Source organism: Carcharhinus amblyrhynchos, chromosome 2 (assembly GCF_965287045.1).
Source record: "Carcharhinus amblyrhynchos chromosome 2, sCarAmb.v2.hapA, whole genome shotgun sequence".
Lineage (NCBI taxonomy): Eukaryota > Metazoa > Chordata > Chondrichthyes > Carcharhiniformes > Carcharhinidae > Carcharhinus > Carcharhinus amblyrhynchos.
Window position 1 is genome coordinate 136,701,153 of NC_137325.1, and position 20,124 is coordinate 136,721,276.

Here is a 20,124-nt window from a genome sequence, read left to right on the forward strand (position 1 = left end):
TTGGTCCTTTAACTGCATCAGTGTGTTGTCACTAATATAACCTTGGTACAACTACTGTACCTTTAAGAAATGTATTTTTAATCATGTTCTCTGCAGTTCGTAAACCAGCTTTTTGTTTTTGTTGTGGCATCGGCTGTCTGATCAGATGTCCTTTTATTGCTGCTTAAATGTTTTAAATGGGGTTTTGTTTATCTTTAATCTGGCCACTTCTTGAGAGTTGATAACCTTTTGAATTGTTAGGGGGAAAGGATGATTGACAGGTCAGGTAACAGGGATTCTTTTCCTTTGAGTTTGGTTCAGAGTCAGAGGCAGGCAGGTTTAGTTTCTCTCTCCCTGGTACTGTAAATTTTGCTGGCTAGCTGGAATCAAGTCTTCTTGCCTTCTGGAATGAAAATTTTGCTGTTGTTGGTTTGCTAGCTAGTAACTAGAGGCAAAAATTGTTTTTGTCTCTTGCAGCGGTTTACTGGCTGAAAGCCAGAGACCAGCAATAGCATTATCTATACCTTGAGGTCTGCTGGAAGTTACAGGGCTGGGAAGTCATGAGTTTCAGTTCTCCAACCAAAGGACAAAGTTGCAAAATAACGTGAGCATTCTTATTTCTTGGGTTAATCCCAAAAAAGTGTTTGTTTATGGGATTTCTTTGGTTGGAACAGTATTTAGCTGTTACAATTTACACAATATCATTGTTGTTTGTTTTTCTTGTTTGTAATTGGTAAAAGGCATTGCTGATTTTCTTTTGTTATGTTAACTGAATTCTTAAATAAACTTTGATTAAAGCTCTCTAGTGGGTCATTTGAATCATACTCGAAGTGAAACATCTCGTGCTTACCCTAGCCAAATTCAAGGTGCAAAACCTATGATCCAGGCAGACTTCGTAAAATACTTTGGAGTTTCTGACCTGAATTATATTTTTCCAGGGCAGAAATGACAATTACAAGGGGGCACAAGTTCAAGATAAGAGGGGGGAAAAATTCAGTGGACATGTGCAGGGGAAGTTTTTTACACAGAGAGTGGTGGGTGCTTGGAATGCACTGCCAGCTGAGGTGGTTGAGGCCATTACGTTAGCCACATTTAAGACTTATCTTGATAGGCACATGAATAAATGGGGCATAGAGGGATGTAAGCAGTTGCTGTAGGTAGGATAAAGTGATGATTGCAGGCTTGGAGGGCCAAAGGGACTGTTCCTGTGCTTTACTGTTCTTTGTTCTTTATAACACTTCAACTTGAAGTATTTTCTAATATCTGTCTCAAGGTGTTGCTTAAAACCAACTTCTCTAATTAGGATCTGGACAGATGAGCCTATTTGTTTTATATACTAAAGAGCATCCAACAACAGGAATTTCTACCATTTATCGAGAGGAAAAGTAAAGGTGATTCACTTAAAAAGTAGAATGCCCCATCTAGTGGACTGGATTGGATTAAAGTTCAGGAATATAGAACCTGAAATGCAGTTCTTGATTTTTAGCAGCCTTATTACTCCCAAAATAACATCCTGTGCAAACCATTCCAGTGTGGCCTGTTCTGGACCTCACTTTGATAAAGGCCAAAAAAGAGACATCCTATACCCACGTCAGGAATGGGGCATTAACACATGCAGATAAGAGGTCTAATGTCTGCTTCTGCTATCTCTTGCGACTTTGTTTGAACTCGAGACACCCAGCACCACGAAAAGCAAGCAAAACAGCACGGACTTCAAACCAAGTTAAACACAGGTTCCCCCGCTTCCACAGTCTCCAACTTCCAGGCAAACCCTGTGAAGTCATGGTGTGCGTGCACCCAACCCCATCCCCCATCCCAAAGCACTTTAAAAAGACTCCAGAAAGCTGAAATCATCTTCCTCAACCTGAAAGGCATCTGATCACTTTCCTAGGCCCAGTCATTCATCCTCCAGGACCCTACAATCTTACTTTATCACTTAGCTGAAAATTGGTGAGGTCTGCCCCCACTGTGCCACTAAATGACAATAGGACATGAGGCCCAACGCTCCAGGTTTCTTGGGCCACCCCATTTGAGGACAGACTGTTAGCACTTCACAGCTAATACGCTCCAACATGGGCACTACACTATTTTAAAGCCGCCAGAACAAGACAAGGTCGTTTAGCTCCTTGCACATATTTCAGTCACTCAGTGAGGCCACAGTGGATGCTCACCAAACTCTACCTGAGTGCCTTGACTCTATTTCCTGCCTCAATGCCCTAGGCAAGACCAGCATTTGTTGCCCATTCCGAATTTGCCGTTGAACTGAATGGCTTGTTGCATCATTCCAGAGGGCAGCGCAAGAGTCAATCACATTGCTGTGGCTCTGGAGTCACATGTTGGCCAGGCCAGGTGAGGACGGCAGATTTCCTTCCCTAAAGGGCATTCCCTCAAGGCCCAGGCTAACATCCTGGGGCCAAGGATTCGGATCCCACCACAGTGGCTGGTGGAATTTAAATTCAGTAATCTGGAATTGTAAAGCTAGTCTCAGTAATGGTAACCATGAGATTATCATCGATTATTGTAAAAAAACCCATCTGGTTCACTAATGTCCTTTAGGGAAGGAAATCTGCCGTCCTCACCTGGCCTGGCCAACGTGTGACTCCAGAGCCACAGCAATGTGGTTGACTCTTGCGCTGCCCTCTGAAATGATGCAGTAAGCCATTCAGTTCAAGAGCAATTCGGAATGGGCAACAAATGCTGGTCTTGTCAGCGATGCCCATGTCCTGTGAAAAATGGAAAACAAAAACAAAAATGGATATTCAGCACTAAATACTGCAAGGTTTTGGGAAAGTGAATATTTAAATTTAATTCGTTCATCGCTGGCTAGCCAGCATTTATTGCCCATCCCTAATTGCCCTTGAACTGAATGGCTTTCTAGGCCAGTTTTAAGAGTCAGCCACATTGTTGTGGGTCTGGAATCACATATAGGCCAGACCGGGTAAGGACAACAGGTTTCCTTCCCTGAAGACCATTAGTGAACCAGATGGGATTTTTCAACAATCAACAGTGGCTTCATGGTCATCAGTAGACTCTTAATTCCAGATATTTTTATTGAATTCTAATTCCACCATCTGCCGTGGCGAGATTCGAACCGGAGTCCATGGAGCGTTACCCTGGATGTAGTGAAAGTACTACTGCCTCCTAGTAACTTACCTGTATACAGAACTATTGGTGTAAATGTACGGCTGTGCTGCCAAACATTTAGGTTGTCTTCCACATCACAGGCTGTTTTTTAAAAGCAGAAGGATGTGAGTTGCATTTCAAATAATTTTAAAATTCTTTTTCAGAAAAGCGTATTATCCTTGAATTGCTTTCACTGTTCCTCTTTGATGTTTATTTGAAAGCCAGGGTTCAATTGGAAGGACAATATTGGAGAGGCATCTTCACTTTGGTCAATAAACAATAGATAGAGTATTGAGCGTAGAAGCAGGCCATTTGACCCAAAGAGTCTGTGCTAATGTTTAATACAGTAAGAAGTCTCACAGCACCAGGTTAAAGTCCAACAGGTTTATTTGATAGCAAAAGTCGCTAGCTTTCGGAGCGCTGTCCCTTCGTCAGGTGAGTGGGAGTTCTATTCACAAAATTCACAGAACTCACCTGACGAAGGGGCAGCGCTCTGAAAGCTAGTGGTTTTTTGCTACCAAATAAACCTGTTGGACTTTAACCTGGTGTTGTGAGACTTCTTACTATGATTACCCCAGTCCAACGCCGGCATCTACCGCATAATGTTTAATACTCCAGAGAAACCCTTTCCCAATCTCACTACCCCACCTTAGCTATTCTCTTTTTCTGGAATGCAGTTGGCAATCCAATTTTTATTTGAAAGCATCTAAGTTATTTGCCTGAATCATTTCCTGTGGTAACAGGTTCCACACTTGAGCCATTCTGTGAGTAAAAGACATTTCGCTTCCCTTCACAATTGGATTTATTGGCCATGACTTTGTATTCATTGCTCCTAGTTTCATATTCTCCTACAAATGGAAACATTCTCTACATACTATGCTGTCCAATCCATTTATGGTTTTCTATTAGGTCACCTCTAAATCTTCTCCTTTTGAAGAGAAAACGTCCAACCTGTTAAATCTTTCCCGATTGCGGTGATCTCTCAATACCCTTGTAAATCTTTTTGGCACTTTCTCCAATGTTTCTGTCATTTTTTTTATTGTGTGGAGAGGCCAGAACTGTAGGAGCTGTCAGAAATATATTGCTGAGCCTTCTCTTGTTAGAATAGCTGCTGATGTGTTCACGCCGGGCCCATCAGTCACTTTAATTGTTGCACTATTCTTTTTTAAGTGCAGTAACTGCAGAAGCATAAATTCTAGCTGGATACCATCAATGTCCCTCTGAGTTTTTAACTATCTGTGACAGAGTGGCGATCTAGGGCGGGATTTTACCACCTCGGCCTGCCCGAGGCTCGTAAGATCCTGCCCATGGCCAACAGCGAATGCCGTTCCGTGAGCCTGCGTGCCGGTAAAATTCCGGCCATAGGGTGGGATTTTCCGGCCACGCTCGCCCCAAAACCAGTAAATCCCACCCGAGGTCAACGGATCTTTGCGTGGTCTGTTCGCACCTGCTACGATTCCCGGGGCCGGCAGGACGGGAAACTTTCGGTCATAGGTTGACTACAGAAGAGATTCTTTAATCAAAATCAGTAGCTTTCCCACTTTGAACATGAGGAGAAGACCATCCTGCCCATCGAGCCTGCCCTCCCATTCAATGCAATCACGCTTTATCTTTGACTTTCATTCCACAATTCTTTGACTTTCTTTTCATTTCCACCCATTCCCCATATCTCTTGATTTGCTGTAAGAGTAAATAGTTATCTGCCCTAGCCTTATCCCGAGACGGTGTCCCATGTTTTAGATTCCCCAGCCAATGGAAACAACCTCAGTGTCCACTCTGTAAAGCCTGTGGTTGCATTCAGAACACACTGCACTCTTAAACCTTAATACTTCTTGATGGCGTTCTCCCTGCACTGGTAACAGTCGTCCACTTTCTGGGTCTTGATGGTGTTCTCCCCCGCACTGGTAACACTAGTCCACTTTCTGGGTCGACTGACCCAGTTTCCTGTTCCTTTGTCCCCGCTCTTGTTCACTGCTCCTGCTTGTGCAGTCCTTCGTGCCTTCATCTTTGATGCCAAAGGGGCCCCTCCCCCAGGCCTATTCACCTCGCAATGCTGCACACAGTTCCAAAGAACCAATCTCAGCACACTCTGTAACCTGTGCAATCTCCATGGCTTTGGCAAATGTAACATCCATTTCAGCCAACAGCATGGTCAAATTGTTCACCCCACAGTCTAGTCTGTCTCTGAGGATATCTTGGAACGTGGTTCCAAAATTGCTCTGTTCAGCCAGCTGTCTCAATCTGGCTTCAAACTCTGTTGATACTCTCTCCTGAGCCCCTGCTTGTTAAGTTTAAATTTATACCATTGCATGATTATAGATAATTTGGGATTAAGGTGCTCTCATACTAATGCCACCAAAAGACTGCTCAAAAGGTTTAGTACCGGGGGTCTCAGGGGAAGTTAAGCTCTGAATTGTACATCTGGGCTTTGCATACTGGCAACAGGATAATCTGCTGTTTCTTCTCCCCCCCCAATTCCGTTGGCTCTAAGGAATCATTTAAGGCACTTGATGTATTGATGCCAATGCTTCACCCAGTCAGGATGTCCTTCCTTAAAGATGGAGTCCACAATTAAATGCAATATTTCAGGTGTGGTCTCATTAAAATCGTGCCCAATTGTAGCAAGATGTTTTTATTCCAGTACTTCAAGCCCCTTTACAAAAAAGGTCAACGTTCCATTTGCCTCCCTAATTGCTTGCTGCATCTACATGCTAACTTCTTATATTCCTTGTGTAAGCAAACCCAAGTCTCTGAATGTCAACAGGAATTCATAGAATGTTTTTGGGATAGTTTTTGTAGAATAGCATTTTCTGCCACTGATGATATAAGATTAATTAGTTATCTCATAGGTAGCAACGATCATAATATGATTCAATTTTACATTCAGTTTGAGGGGGAGAAGAATGGGTTCGAGACTAGGGGCCACTATTTAAAAATAAGGTGTCACCAATTTAGCACAGAAATGAGGAGAAATTTTTCTGAATGTTGAGTGCCCTTGGAACTCTCTTCCTCAAAAGGCAATGGAAGCAAGGTGTTTGAATATTTTTAAGGCAGCAGTAGATAGATTCATGAGAAGCAAAGGGTGAAAGGTTATTGGGGATAGGCAGGAATGTGGAGTTGAGGTTATAATCTGATCAGCCATGATCTTATTGAATGGCGGAGCAAAGTTGAAAGGCCAAGTGGTCTACTCCTGCTCCTAGTTTACATGTTTCTGAGACTAGGAATCGTACACCAGTTGAATATATTACTAAGGGTTCAAGATTATCTTATTTCTATGTGGGATTACTGTCTGCCGTGCTTGAGGCTCTGGCCTGTTGGATGTTGCTGTCTGGATATTATATAGGACCAGGTTCAAAAAGACGGAACTGGTTGCATAATATGAATGCCCAAATTATGTGTAATTGTTTGGCAGAGCCATGGCTGCAAAGTGTATCATACTGAAACCTGAGCTTTTGATGGGCTTTGGAAATCGAGTACCAAAGAGAAGAAGTTATGTTTAATACCCAGTTATGATCATGCTTCTCAATCCAGGACGCCAGGAAGATGGGAGGACTTCGTCAAGGGTCCAGAAGAGATTTATTAGCATGGTCCCAGAGATGAGGGATTCCAGAGAAGCTGGGAATGTTCTCCTAAGAACCAAGAAACCTGAGGGGATTTGATGGAAGTGTTTAAATTTTTGAAGGATTTAGATAGAATAAATAGAAGCTGTTTCCCAATGGCTGAAGAATCAGGTAGTCCAGATTTAACTTTGCTTAAGTTGATTGGCAAGAGAATCAGAGGCTGCGTACCTGAGGAAAAGCTTTTGTGCAAAGTGTGGTGAGGATTTGGAATGCACTCATTCCCTCATATTGTGGTGAATATCGTTAGTGTTCGAAAAGAAATTGGATAAATACTTGAAGGAGAAAAAAAGGGGTGGCACGGTGGCACAATGATTACACTGCTGCCTCACAGCGCCAGGGACCAGGGTTTAATTCCTGGCTTGGGTCGCTGTCTGTATGGAGTTTGCACATTCTCCCTGTGTCTACGTGGATTTCCTCTAGGTGCTCCGGTTTCCTCCCACAGTCCAAAGACGTGCAGGATAGGTGAATTGGCCATGCTAAATTCTCCCTCAGTGTACCTGAACAGGCGCCGGAGTATGGCGACTAGGGGATTTTCACAGTAAATTCATTGCAGTGTTAATGTAAGCCTAAATGTGACTAATAAATAAACTTTAAATATATAGAAAGGTCAGTTGCTTGAGGGTGAGAAGAAAACTATTGGAGGAGATTCTCTGGCAGCAAATGATAGGTAAGAGTGGAACCAAGAGAGGAGAATCTGACTCCTGGACCACAGAACAGAGGACTTTGAGGCATGTTGGAGACTGTGGACAGGTTGAAGAGGGATGGTGCACCTCAATCACAGTCATGGAGGATGTCATTTGGGACTTTGATTAGGGCTGTGGCAAGGGTGGAAATCCAATTGGAGAGCTAAATGTACGGAGTTGGAGGAAAGGTGGGTTGGGGATTGGGGAGGCAAGAACATTTTGAAAAACTTTGTAAAGGATGATAGGGAGTGGGGTGGCTTGATCTTGGTTTCGGACAAAGCTTGGCACAACATCGAGGGCCGAAGGGCCTGTACTGCGCTGTACTATTCTATGTTCCTATGAAATGGAGATTGAAGATGGGTGGTAAGTTGCAAGGACGAGAGTGTTTCAGAGTGGGTTTTTATGAGGGAAGTTGGAGGGTCAGGGCAGCAGATTTCAATAGAAAGAGGAACAGGAGGAGAGTGGTTGAGGAGAGGAAACCATTTATTGGCAAAGCGCGAGGGTCCGGGGAAGAAGTTGGGTGCCCAGCAGCTTATTGAGAATAAGGTTGAGGGTTCAGGAGATGGCTCATGGACAAGATGAGCTCGGAGAAGACATGAGGGGAGATAGGAGGGAGACTAAAGAAACATCAGTTTGGGGTGGGGGGGGATGTGGATAGTGGATGGGGGGGAAACCATGGAAAAATGGGAAAAACTCAGCTAAGTGGGCAAAGAAAGGAGGGACAAAGGAGGGCACAAAATTCCATATGAAAGGTTAATATTGGGGACTGTTGTATTTGGCCTGGTTCCTGTTGCAGTTTGAAGCAGCAGAAACAACTATTATTTTCCTGTCACATCTCTGGATGGCTAAGTGACTCTTCTTATGTTTTCTTTTGCTGTTTCACAGTAGGTATTTACTGTTTAAACCTCCAAACTGAAGTGTTGGAGCAGAAACTGTTATCGAGTCAGGTGTGTTTATTCTACCCCCTTCTGAGTTGAAGGTGGTAGGATAAACACTGAATCACGTTTCAGGGGCAGGTAAAGATGTTCTTCGCTCTGGGTCATAGACTCATAGAGTCCCTACAGTGCAGGAGAGGCCATTCGGCCCATTGAGTCAGCACCAACCATGATCCCACCCAGGCCCTATCCCCATAACCCCACATATTTACCCTGTTAATCCCCCTGACACTAAGGAGCAATTTAGTATGACCTATCAACCTAACCCACACATCTTTGGACTGTGGGAGGAAACCCACTCAGACACGGGGAGAATGTGCAAACTCCGCAAAGACTGTCACCCGAGGCTGGGATTGACCTGGGTCCCTGCCGCTGTGAGGCAGCAGTGCTAACTGGGTCCTGGACACTCGACTGGATGCAAAGCAATCAGACAGGTCGAAACAGAATTCCGGTTTGGCAGGGAAAGATGGGAGGCCTGAGGGACTGACTCAAAATCACACAAGCAGAAGCAAGCTTGTTAATCAAAGGCAAATGATAGGCCCCTGACTCGAATGAAATGAGCAAATATCCATCAGCTCAGTTTCAGAATTCTGGCCTACATGTGACTCCAGTCTTGATTGGGACTCAGTCGACCCCCCCCGCAGTTCCTACATCTTGCAGATACGTCAGCCACTGCAGTTTAAAAGAAATAACCTGAATTTATATTGCACCTTTTTAAACACTAACAACACTTCAGAATTGGCTGTATTGTATGAAATTGCAGCAGCTAATTTCCATAGAGCAATGAGATAGAGTCATGGAGATATACAGTGGGAAACAGGCCCTTCAGCCCAACTCTCCCTTGTCAAGCAAGTTGCCTCAACTGAACGAGTCAGATTTGCCAGCATTTGGCTCATTTCCCTCTAAACCTTTCCTATCCAAGTATCTGTCCGAATGTCTTTTAAATGTTGTAATTGTACCCACCTCCTCTGTCAGTTCATTTCCATATACGCACCCACCCTCTGTGTGAAAGAGTTGCCCCTCAGGCCCCTTTTAAATCTTTCCCCTCTCACCTTAAACCTAGGGTCTCTAGTTTTGGATTCCCCTTCCCTGGGGAAAAGACTTTGGCTGTTCACCCTTACCTACGCCCCTCATGATTTTATGAGCCTCGATATGGTCACCTCACATCCTCCTTCACTCCGGGGGAAAAAGTCCCAGCCTACCAGCCTCTCCTTATAATTCAACCTCCCAGTCCCGGTAACATCCTTGTAATGGCCAGATGAAGCTTTTTTAATTGGTCGAGGAATGAATTTGGCTGTGACGCCAGGAGAACTTTCCCACTGTTCTTTGAAATGGTGGCTTTGGGACCTTTTATGTCCACCTGAGAGAGCAGGTCGGACATTGGTTTTTAACGTCTTAACCAGCACCGACGCCGCAGCCTTGATTAGGTGCTGACACTTTTGGAGCGGGAATTAACCCCACAACCATCTGACTCAGAAGTGAGAGTGCTACCCACTGAGCTCACAGCTGAACCAGGCAAGAAAAAAACACTTCTTTTTATGTGAAATGGCGATGAAGGTGAATCTTCACTCAGGATTTTGACAAAATATTTTTCTACCAGCCTGATTTCCAGCTGAGACTTTCTTTTTTGTGATCACTGTGTATTTAGCTTCCAACCGTGTCTTTCAAGTTGTCTGTACGTGTGTTCATTTGCATTGAGATCCAAACCCCTTTTAATTTGGTATCCCCTCCATAGAATAGAATCCCTACAGTGCAGGAGGAGGCCATTCAGCCCATTGAGTTACGTCCCCACATATTTACCCCGTTAATCCCTCTAACCTACGCATCCAGGGACATTTAGGGCCAATTTAACATGGCCAATCAATCTAACCCGCACATCTTTGGACCATGGGAGGAAACCGGAGCACCCGGAGGAAACCCAGTCAGACACGGAGAGGATGCGCAAACTCCACACAGACAGCGACCCAAGCCGGGAATCGAACCCAGGTCCCTGGAGCTGTGAAGCAGCAGCGCTAACCACCGTGCCACCGTGCTTGACGTAAGCCAAATCACAGACCTCTGAGCACTTACGGCCTTCATTGAGATGGTGATCAGGCACAGGAATTATTCCTTCCTTTACCAGCGCCGTTTGAGAGCTGAGGCAAATTGTGACTGGCATCCTACTTCAGATCAGTAATGTAGCATGGTTAGCATCATGGGATCTGCTTTCGACTGCTTCAGATATTTATCCCATCGAGATTTCTTGCCTAAGAGGACCATGAGCTCGGATTGCACCACTCAATATTGGCAGGGTATTGCAAAGTGTTCAGGGCACAGAAAGGGGCAGCTCTGGTATCTACGGGTGGGATTTTATGGCCTCGCTTGACCCAAGACTGGAAAATTCTGTCCAAGATCAATGGTCCTTCCGATTGGCAGCCCCTCGCCACTCCGATTCCCGTGGCGGGTAGAATTCTGGCAGATATTCCTCACAAGCTGCTTCTAACCACATGCCACCTAACCCATCAATATATCTCTCCATTCCTTTCTCCCTCAGGCTTCGCCTCAAATGCATCAAGGCCGTTTTCCTCAACCACTTCTTGTGGAAGTGAGTTCCACATTCTGCCCACTCTCTGGGTTACAAAGTTTCTCCTGAATTTCCTGCTGGAACTTTTGTAACTTTTTTTTTACTGAGTATAGAAATGTGGATTCCTTTGTTAATATGAGGACACGTTATTGCCCGAAATGGACCCATTGAAGAGTACACAAGACGCTTAACTGTCTTCAAAATACTTGAAGTCAAAAAAAGTTCAGGGCCTAGTTTAAAGTTTATTCATTAGTGTCCCAAGCAGCCTTACGTTAACACTATAGTGAAGTTACTGTGAAAATCCCTTAATCATCACACTCCAGCGTCTGTTCTTTGATTTTGATTTGCTTTGATTTATTATTGTCACATGTATTAACATACAGTGAAAAGTGTTGTTTCTTGTGTGCTATACAGACAAAATATACCGTACATAGGGAAGGAAATGAGAGAGTGCAGAATGTAGTGTTACGGTCATAACTAGGGTGTAGACAAAGATCAACCTAATGTGAGGTAAGTCCATTCAAAAGTCTGACAGCAGCAGGGAAGAAGCTGTTCTTGAGTCGGTTGGTATGTGAGCTCAGACTTTTGTGTCTTTTTCCTGATGGAAGAAGGTGGAAGAGAGAATGTCCGGGATGCATGGGATCCTTAATTATGCTGGCTGCTTTGCCAAGGCAGCAGGAAGTGTAGACAGTCAGTGGATGGGGGGGCTGGTGTCTGTGATGGATTGGGCTACATTCACGACCTTTTGTAGTTCATAGTGTCATGGGCAGAACAGGAGCCATACCAAGCTGTGATATAACCTGAAAAAATGCTTTCTATGGTGCATCTGTAAAAGTTGGTGAGACTCTAGCTGACATACCAAATTTCTTAGTCTTCTGAGAAAGTAGAGGCATTGGTGAACTTTCTTACCATAGTGTCAGCATGGGGAGACCGTGTTGGGGACCATGTTGGTGATCTGGATACCTAAAAACCTGAAGCTCTCGACCCTTTCTACTTCGTCCCCTTGTTCTGGTACATTGAGGGAGAATTTAGTATGGCTTATGCGCCTAATCAGCACATCTTTCAGCGTGTGGGAAGAAACTGGAGCACCCGACACAGGGGAGAATGTGCAATCTCCGCACAGTGACCCAAGCTGGGAACTGAACCCAGGTCCCTGGCAATGTGAAGCAGCAGTCCCAACCACTGTGCCACATGTAAAAGGAGCAAAGTAGTGGAACTAATTGGGTTGCTCTTTCAATGGGTTGGTAAAGGCATGATGGGCTGAATGGCCTTATTTTGTCGGAGCTGCAGAAAGCCCTGACCTCCCAGGAGAATACCGGTCCATTAAGAAATCATGAAAGTTCCATGTTTTATTCTGCCACACCATAATTGTTGCAATTATCTTATCTGTTTGCATGTTTTTTTTCATTTGGCAGTTCTTAGGATTTTTGCAGAATCAGTGACTGTTTGGTCAGCTGTAATCTGTTTATGGGCTGGGCTGAGAATTTGTTGTTGCATCTTGTTGCTCTTTGTGAATCCATTGTCCTTCGAAAGTGCATGGTTAAAGTAAGCATGTATCAGAATGCTTTCTCTTTGACGGTTAGTGCTACCCTTTCTGCTCCGAAACCTGATTTCTGCTCCTACCAACAGGGAGAAGACAGCTCCCATTCCAGCGGCAGCCCTTCCAAAGGATTCTTCTCTCGGAATTTCTACAACCGACCGTCCAGCCCTGTCTCTGCTCCAGTGAGGGTAAAACAAAGCCCTGGATCTCCAAAAACTGTCTTCCCTTTTCCCCAAGACTCTTCGCCAAGGTCTCCCCGACGAATGAGCTTCAGTGGTATCTTCCGCTCCACCTCCAAGGATTCCTCTGGCAGTTCGACCTCTACCTCGCCTGTCTCAATGAAGCTCTTCTCCAGATCCAGAAAAGGTAAGAGCATTGTTAGTGGAGGATGGGTAATGAGAGTCTGTCAATCTCTCTCTCTCTCTCTCTCTCTTTCTCACATGCTCACTCCCTCTCTCTCTCACACATGCCACTCCCTCTCTCTCATACTCACACACACACACTCACGCATACACTCACTACTTCTCTTACTCAAGCTCTCTTCTCTCTCCCTCTCACACACACACATGCACACACACACACTCATGCATACACTCACTACTTCACTCACACAAACTCTCTCTCTCAAACACACACACACACACACACACACACACACACACGCTCACTCCCTCTCACACATGCACACTCCCTCTCTCTCACTCTCATAGTCACACATGCACACACACTCACTATCTCTCACTAGTTCACTCTCTCTGACACATTTACACTACCTGTCTCACATGCTCATTCTCTCACACACTCTCACTCTACCTCTCTCACACATGCTCACTCTCTCTCTCTCACACACGTACTCTCTCTACTTCTTTCACATATGCACTCTCTCCCTCTCTCGTACAGACACTCACTCACAAACACACTCTCACATGTGCTGTCTCTCACACACACTCTCTCCTCTCTGTCTCTCACATACACACACACACACACACGCACACACTGACAAGCACACTCTCACAGATGCTGTCTCGTACACACACTTTTTCTCTCCCTCAGAAAATCTCTCAAACATATTCTGTCTCTCTCATACAGACCCTTTCTCTCATACACACATCCATTCTGTCTCTCTTACGCACTCACAAACACTCTCTCTCTCTTTCTCTCTCACATAACACTCTCTCACACATATTCTTTCTTACACATCTCTCTCTCTCACACATCCATTCTAATATACACACACACCCTTTCTCTCTCTCTCTCTGCAATTGGCACATGTCCATTGTCAGTTTTCTTGGCTACAACCTCCCGTCGCATTCCATAAAATCACACTTGCTTTGGAGGTGGTACAGTAAAGGTTCTCCAGATCCTCTCTGAGATGAGAGGATTGTCCTATGATGAGAGGCTGGGTAAATTGAATTGGGCGGCACAGTGGTTAGCACTGCTGCTTCACAGCTCCAGGGTCCTGGCATCAATTCCCGGCTCGGGTCACTGTCTGTGTGGAGTTTGCACATTCTCCTCGTGTCTGCATGGGTTTCCTCCGGACGCTCCAGTTTCCTCCCACAGTCCAAAAGATGTGCGGGTTAAGCTGATTGGCCATGCTAAAATTGCCCCTTAGTGTCCTGAGAGGTGTAGGTTAGGGATTAGCGGGTAAAATATGTAGGGATGTGGTGGTAGGGCCTGGGTGGGATTGTGGTCGGTGCAGACTCGATGGGCCGAAGGGCCTCTTTCTGCACTGTAGAGTTCTATGATCCCTATATTCTCTGGAGTTTAGAAAAATAACAGATGATCTTATTGAAGCAATAACAGTTTGTAAGGGCTTGACAGGGTAGACATTAAGAGGTTGTTTCCTCTGGCTGGGAAGCGTAGAACACTGAGGCACAGTCCTAAGGATAAGGGGTGAGTTATTTAGTGCTGAGATGGGGAGAAATTTCTTTACTCAAAGGTTGTGAATCTCTGGAACTATCTAACATGGGAAGTTGTACTGAGTACATTCAAGGCTGGGATGCACGGGTTTTTAATCTCTTTGGGAATTGAGGCATAGGGGAGCAGGGCAGGAAAAGTGAGTTGGAGTGGATTAGCCATGTTCGTACTAAATGATAGGACACGCTTAACCAGTCATAAGATCTACACTGTGCTATTTTCAATATTCTTATACATTGTAGAAGAAAATCATTTGTCCCATTGTAATGCACTGGCTCTTTATGGAGCTAACCAATGAGTGCCATTTATCTGCTCTTTCCTCAGAGACCTCCAAATGTTTTCCTCGCGATGTATTTATCAAACTCTCTTTTTATAATTTTGATTTAAACTAACTCTCCACGTGCTTGGATGGACGCAGCTCCAACAACACTCAAGCAGCTTGACACCATCCAGGACAAAGCAGCCCGCTTGACTGGCATCCCTTCCACAAACATTCACTCCCTCCACCACATCTGCAAGACGCACTACAGGAACTCACCAAGACTCCTTCGACAGCACTTTCCAAACCCGCCACCTCTGCCATCTAGAAGGACAGGGGCAGCAGATACCTGGGAACACCATCACCTGGAGGTTCCCTTCCAAACCACTCATCATCCTGACTTGAAAAGGCCCTGTCGCTGGGTTAAAATCCTGGAACTCCCTCCCTGACAGCACTGTAGTTCTACCTACACCACATGGGCTGCAGTGGTTCAAGAAGGTGGCTCACTACCATCTTCCGAAGGGCAATTATGGATGGGCATTGAACGATGGCATTGCTAGCCACACTCATGTCTAATGAAAGGACTTTTTACAAAACTGCTGAATCTGCTTCTACCATTCTTGCAGGCAGTGCATTCCAGGCCAAAGCACCTCACTGAGTAATTCCTCCACCGCCACCCACCCCCACTAGATCTTATGCCAGTTATCTGAAATGGTTCCCCGCCCCCCAACCCGGTTAGTGCAAAGAGTTTTTCTTTATTTATTCAATCAAAATCCTGCATAGTTTGAATGCTTCTCTGAATCACTTGTTAAACCTCACTGCTCTTTGGACAACAATCCCAGCTTCACCGTTCTGGCCATATTTGGTTGCCGTGGTAATTGTCCATTCCCCACCAGGGTGGAGAATGTGGGATTGTACGGTTCCTTTCAAAGCAATCTTTTTGCTGTCTTCATAATGCTGATAGTTTGAAGTTGATTTCACACATCCTGCTGGGTTCCCTGTGTGAATAAACTGAACATATGGCCAACTGTTATTTGAATGCAACATCTTTCATCTCTTTTTTCAAGCAACTACATTGCTGCATTGTATTATGGCACAGTCATGCGCAAGTAAGTTGTGATCCCTTTCCCCGTGAGACAGAATTGTAGAATCTACAGTGCCGAAGGAAGCCATTTGGCCCATCAAGCCTGCACCAACAACAATCCCACCCAGGCCCTATTCCCTAACCCCACACCTTTACCCTGCAAGTCTCCCTGACACCAGGGGTCATTTTTGCATGGCCAATCAACCTAGCCCCCACACCTTTGGACTGCGGGAGGAAACCGGGGCACCCAATTTGCACATTCTCCCATGCAGACATGGGGAGAACGTGCAAACTCCACACAAACAGTAACCCATGCCAGGAATCAAATCCGGGTCCCTGGTGCAGTGAGACAACAGTGCTAGCAACTGTGCCACCCATAGATCCTGCTGAGTGTTGGGTGCAAGCCCAGAATAGTCTTTAGCACTTGGCAAAACCACTTTTACGAAATTGGGAGGGATGTGCAGAGACATTTCTTAGGTTAAGTGCATTTGGTGAACGTGTGGAATTCTTTACTATGGAAGTCTGTGAGTGTCAGATCACTGAATATATTCAAGAGGAAAACCAATAAATTTCTAAACACTAAAGATGTCAAAAGATAAGGGGAAAGCAATGGAGTATGGCGTTGAGATAGAGGATCAGCCATGATCATACCGAACAGCAGAATAGCCTTGAGGGACTGAACCGCCTGCTCCTATTTTCTGTTTCTGCATGCACCCACACCCATGCACGCGCATCCACACACAGGTCTTTCTCTTTTCTCCCTCCAACCCACATCACCAGTGTTTGGGCCTGTCCCTCAGAGAGAGAGAACACTGCACGGAGAGGCCATATCACCCCAGTCTCGCCTCATTACTAAACTTGATCATCACCCTGCCTTGAGTACTGATAGACATTGGAAATTCAGGCTTTGAGTTTTGCGATTCGAATGTGGTGTTCTGTCTGAACCTGTGCTGAACAGCGAGTGCAGGTAAAATGTTGCGGAAGTTAAAGGGGAAGTAATTGCAGTTAATTTTGCTACAGAAGAAAAGCAATACTGTGCGGTTTTAGTTGGGAAGCAAACAATTAACATTTTTTAAGCTGAATGGAATTGAGGCACTTTGCACAAGAATGTGTCGGGTGTGGTCTCTATCTCTTGTTTCCTGTCTGGAAAATTACAGCGCTGCTTGCAACAGAGCGTCGCTGCAAAACCAAATAACAGACACCGAGCACTGGTTTTTATAGCTTGACATAGATTTGAGAATTGATGGACAACCATACAAACCACAAGGTGAGAGTGCAAGCTGGATTTTCAGACACACAATCGCTTTTAGCGGTTTAGCAAAGCTGGGTCAATCCTGGCTTCCTGTTTGTCACAGACTCACTCTCTGAAATGAGGTGTAATATCAGCACGTTAACCAGTTCACAGCTACCTCCGGTTCTGATGGTTGTACAGGAGCTGAGGTCGTAGGAGGCCGATGATTAAAAGCTCAGGCACAGGTCACCTCCCATCTAATTGAATGGGGGATGGGGCAAGGGAGTGAATGGCCTACTCATGTCCCCAAGAAATGACCCCATCCATCTGAGTTGAGCCCTGAGATGACCAGGCTGAAACATATGCGATCAGCAGTATGAGGTGGGCTCTTATCATTCAGACTTTGCAAGAAATCAAAGCTGCGAATCAAACCCGGGTTCCTGGCTCTGTGAGGCAACAGTGCTAATCACTCTGCCGCCGTGCCGGACAGCATTATCATTAATGCTCTTGCAATCTCACTGTTGCTGAGTAGCAACGCATCTCATGGCAGCAAAGACAGTGTGATGAGTTCTTATCATTCAGATTTTGCAAGAAATCCCTAAAGTGGTCCGGAACTCAAGAGCTTGTCAGACATTGGAGCCAAGGTCCTTTATGATTAACTTTTGGGAAACCTTCCAACAAACAGGCTTAGGGCCTTTACTGTTTCATAGAGTCAGAGAGGTTTACGGCATGGAAACAGGCCTTTCGGCCCAACTTGTCCACGCTGCCTTTTTTTAAAAAATCCCTAAGCTAATCCCAATTGCTGCATATGGCCCATATCCCTGCATACCTATCGTACCCGTGTAACCATCTAAATGCTTTTTAAAAGATAAAATCGTACCCGCCTCTACTACTACCTCTGGCAGCTTGTTGCAGACACTCACTACCCTCTGTGTGAAAAAATTGCCCCTCTGGACACTTTTGTATCTCTCCCCTCTCACCTTAAACTACGCCATCTAGTTTTAGACTCCCCTACCTTTAGGAAAAGATATTGACTTTCTACCTTATCTATGTCCCTCATTATTTAATAGACCTCTATAAGGTCACCTCTCAGCCTCCTGCGCTCCAGAGAAAAAAGTCCCAGTCCATCCAGCCTTTCCTTATAACTCAATCCATCAAGCCCCGGTAGCATACTAGTAAATTTTTTCTGGGCTCTTTCTAGTCTAATAATATCCTTTCTGTGATAGGGTGACCAGAATTGCACACAGTATTCCAAGTGTGGCCGTACCAATGTCTTGTACAACTTCAACAAGACACCCCAACTCCTGTAGTCAGTGTTCTGACCGATGAAGCCAAGCATGCTGAATGCCTTCTTCACCACTCTGTCCACCTGTGACTCCACTTTCAAGGAGCTATGAACATGTACCCCTAGATCTCTTTGTTCTGTAACTCTCCCCAACGCCCTGTCATTAACTGAGTAAGTCCTGCCCTCGTTCAATCTACCAAAATGCATCACCCTCGCATTTGTCTAAATTAAACTCCATCTGCCATTCGTCAGCCCACCGGCCCAATTGATCAAATCCCATTGCAAGGTTCCCCTGTATGCTGGGGCTGTCATGAACTCCATTGTGAACTGCAGTGTTGTGACTCCACCTTTTGACTCAGCACCAATACAGGTAGGGAACAGCTACGCACTCTGTCAAAGTCAATGAGCGCAACCTCAAGTGGTCGCCGCAATCTTTGAGGCTTGGAGAGTATCCTGAACTCTGGCTCCATGGATTTGTCAACCAAGCATTGGCATGAGGAGGCTGCCTTCTGGCATCACCACTTGGAACTGCTCTTTCTATCTCCCAGTGCCCATTCCTGTATCCCTCAGTGGTGGGGGGGACAGGGGGTGAGTGGGTGGGGGGAGTGATAGTTGCAGCTTTATAAGACCCTAGTCAGACCTCTCTTGGAATACTGTGCTCAGTTCTGGTCGCCTCATTACAGGGAGGATGTGGAAGCTATTGAAAGGGTGCAGAGGAGATTTACAAGGATATTGCCTGGATTGGGTGGCATGCCTTATGAGGATAGGTTGAGGGAGCTAGGTCTTTTCTCCCTGGAGAGACGAAGGATGAGAGGTGACCTGATAGAAGTGTATAAGACGTTGAGAGGTATAGATAGGGTGGATTCTCAGAGGCTGTTTCCAAGGGCTGGAATGGTTGCTATGAGAGCACACAGGTTTAAGGTGCTGGGGACTAGGTACAGAGGAGATATCGGGGTAAGTTTTTCACTCAGAGGATAGTGGGTGAGTGAAATCGGCTGCCACCAGTGGTGGTGGAGGCAAATCCGATAGGGTCTTTCAAGAGACTTCTGGATGAGGACATGGGACTTAATAGAATTGAGGGTTATAGGTAAGCCTAGTAGGTATGGATATCATCGGCGCAACTTGTGGGCCAAAGGGCCTGTTTGTGCTGTAGTTTTTCTATGTTCTATGTTCTGTGCTCTATAGTTGTTATTAAGATGAGTGACATTGAATATACTGAGAATTGTTTGCTTAATTAACTTCCCTGGAGCACGGTTGCTCTTCCCATGACACATGTAAGAAAAAGAGAAAGGAACAAGGCTCAGATTGCTGCATGTCCCTCAATGATGTCTAATCGGGTTGTATTTTTCTGCCATGGGTCTCTATGATGGGACAGGCAGAAGGAGGCCCAGAGGGTGGTGGGATCTAGAGTGCAGGATTTGCTTCCTTTCCTTTCCCTCTCTGTCACCTCTCATCATTAAGACACTGTGACTGAAAGAATAATGCCGCTTGACGATCAAGTTGATGCCATTGAGTCAACAGCAAGCTCCTCCCAATCATTAATAATAATGCTGCCGTGCTTCAAGGGGAGTTTGAGTGTCTTTGAACCATTTTCTTTCTCCTCCCTTTGGAATGACGGCCGTTTGAGAGTTGGGAGAAAAGAACCTGGCGAGGGAGATGTTTTATGGACATCAGGACACATGGCTCAGTCTTTCAAAGTTTTCAGGAGTTTGCCTGAAAGCTGGTGGAATTGGCTTCAAGAAGAGCAGTAATGTTTGCTCGATGGTCTTCCCGTTGAATCTGGAAGATCCATCAGAAGCATCGCTGATGGAATTTCTCTAACGCACTGTCTGTCAGTGTTACACAGTCCAGGTCTCATTGCAGTGTTGCTGTGATGATAACACTGGGACCCTTACTGATTTGCGG

General features: G+C 45.3%; 1 protein-coding gene across 3 annotated transcripts in view; it reads left to right on the forward strand.

The window, feature by feature from the left end:
- The window catches only part of prkag2a (protein kinase, AMP-activated, gamma 2 non-catalytic subunit a), a 448,776-nt gene that overhangs the window by 183,774 nt on the left and 244,878 nt on the right, over positions 1-20,124 (forward strand). For all 3 annotated transcript variants that reach the window (XM_080213148.1, XM_080213139.1, XM_080213129.1), the window contains exon 3: positions 12,533-12,809. In XM_080213148.1, the coding sequence (XP_080069274.1) occupies positions 12,533-12,809 (277 nt within the window). The remainder of the gene's footprint in view (positions 1-12,532; positions 12,810-20,124) is intronic.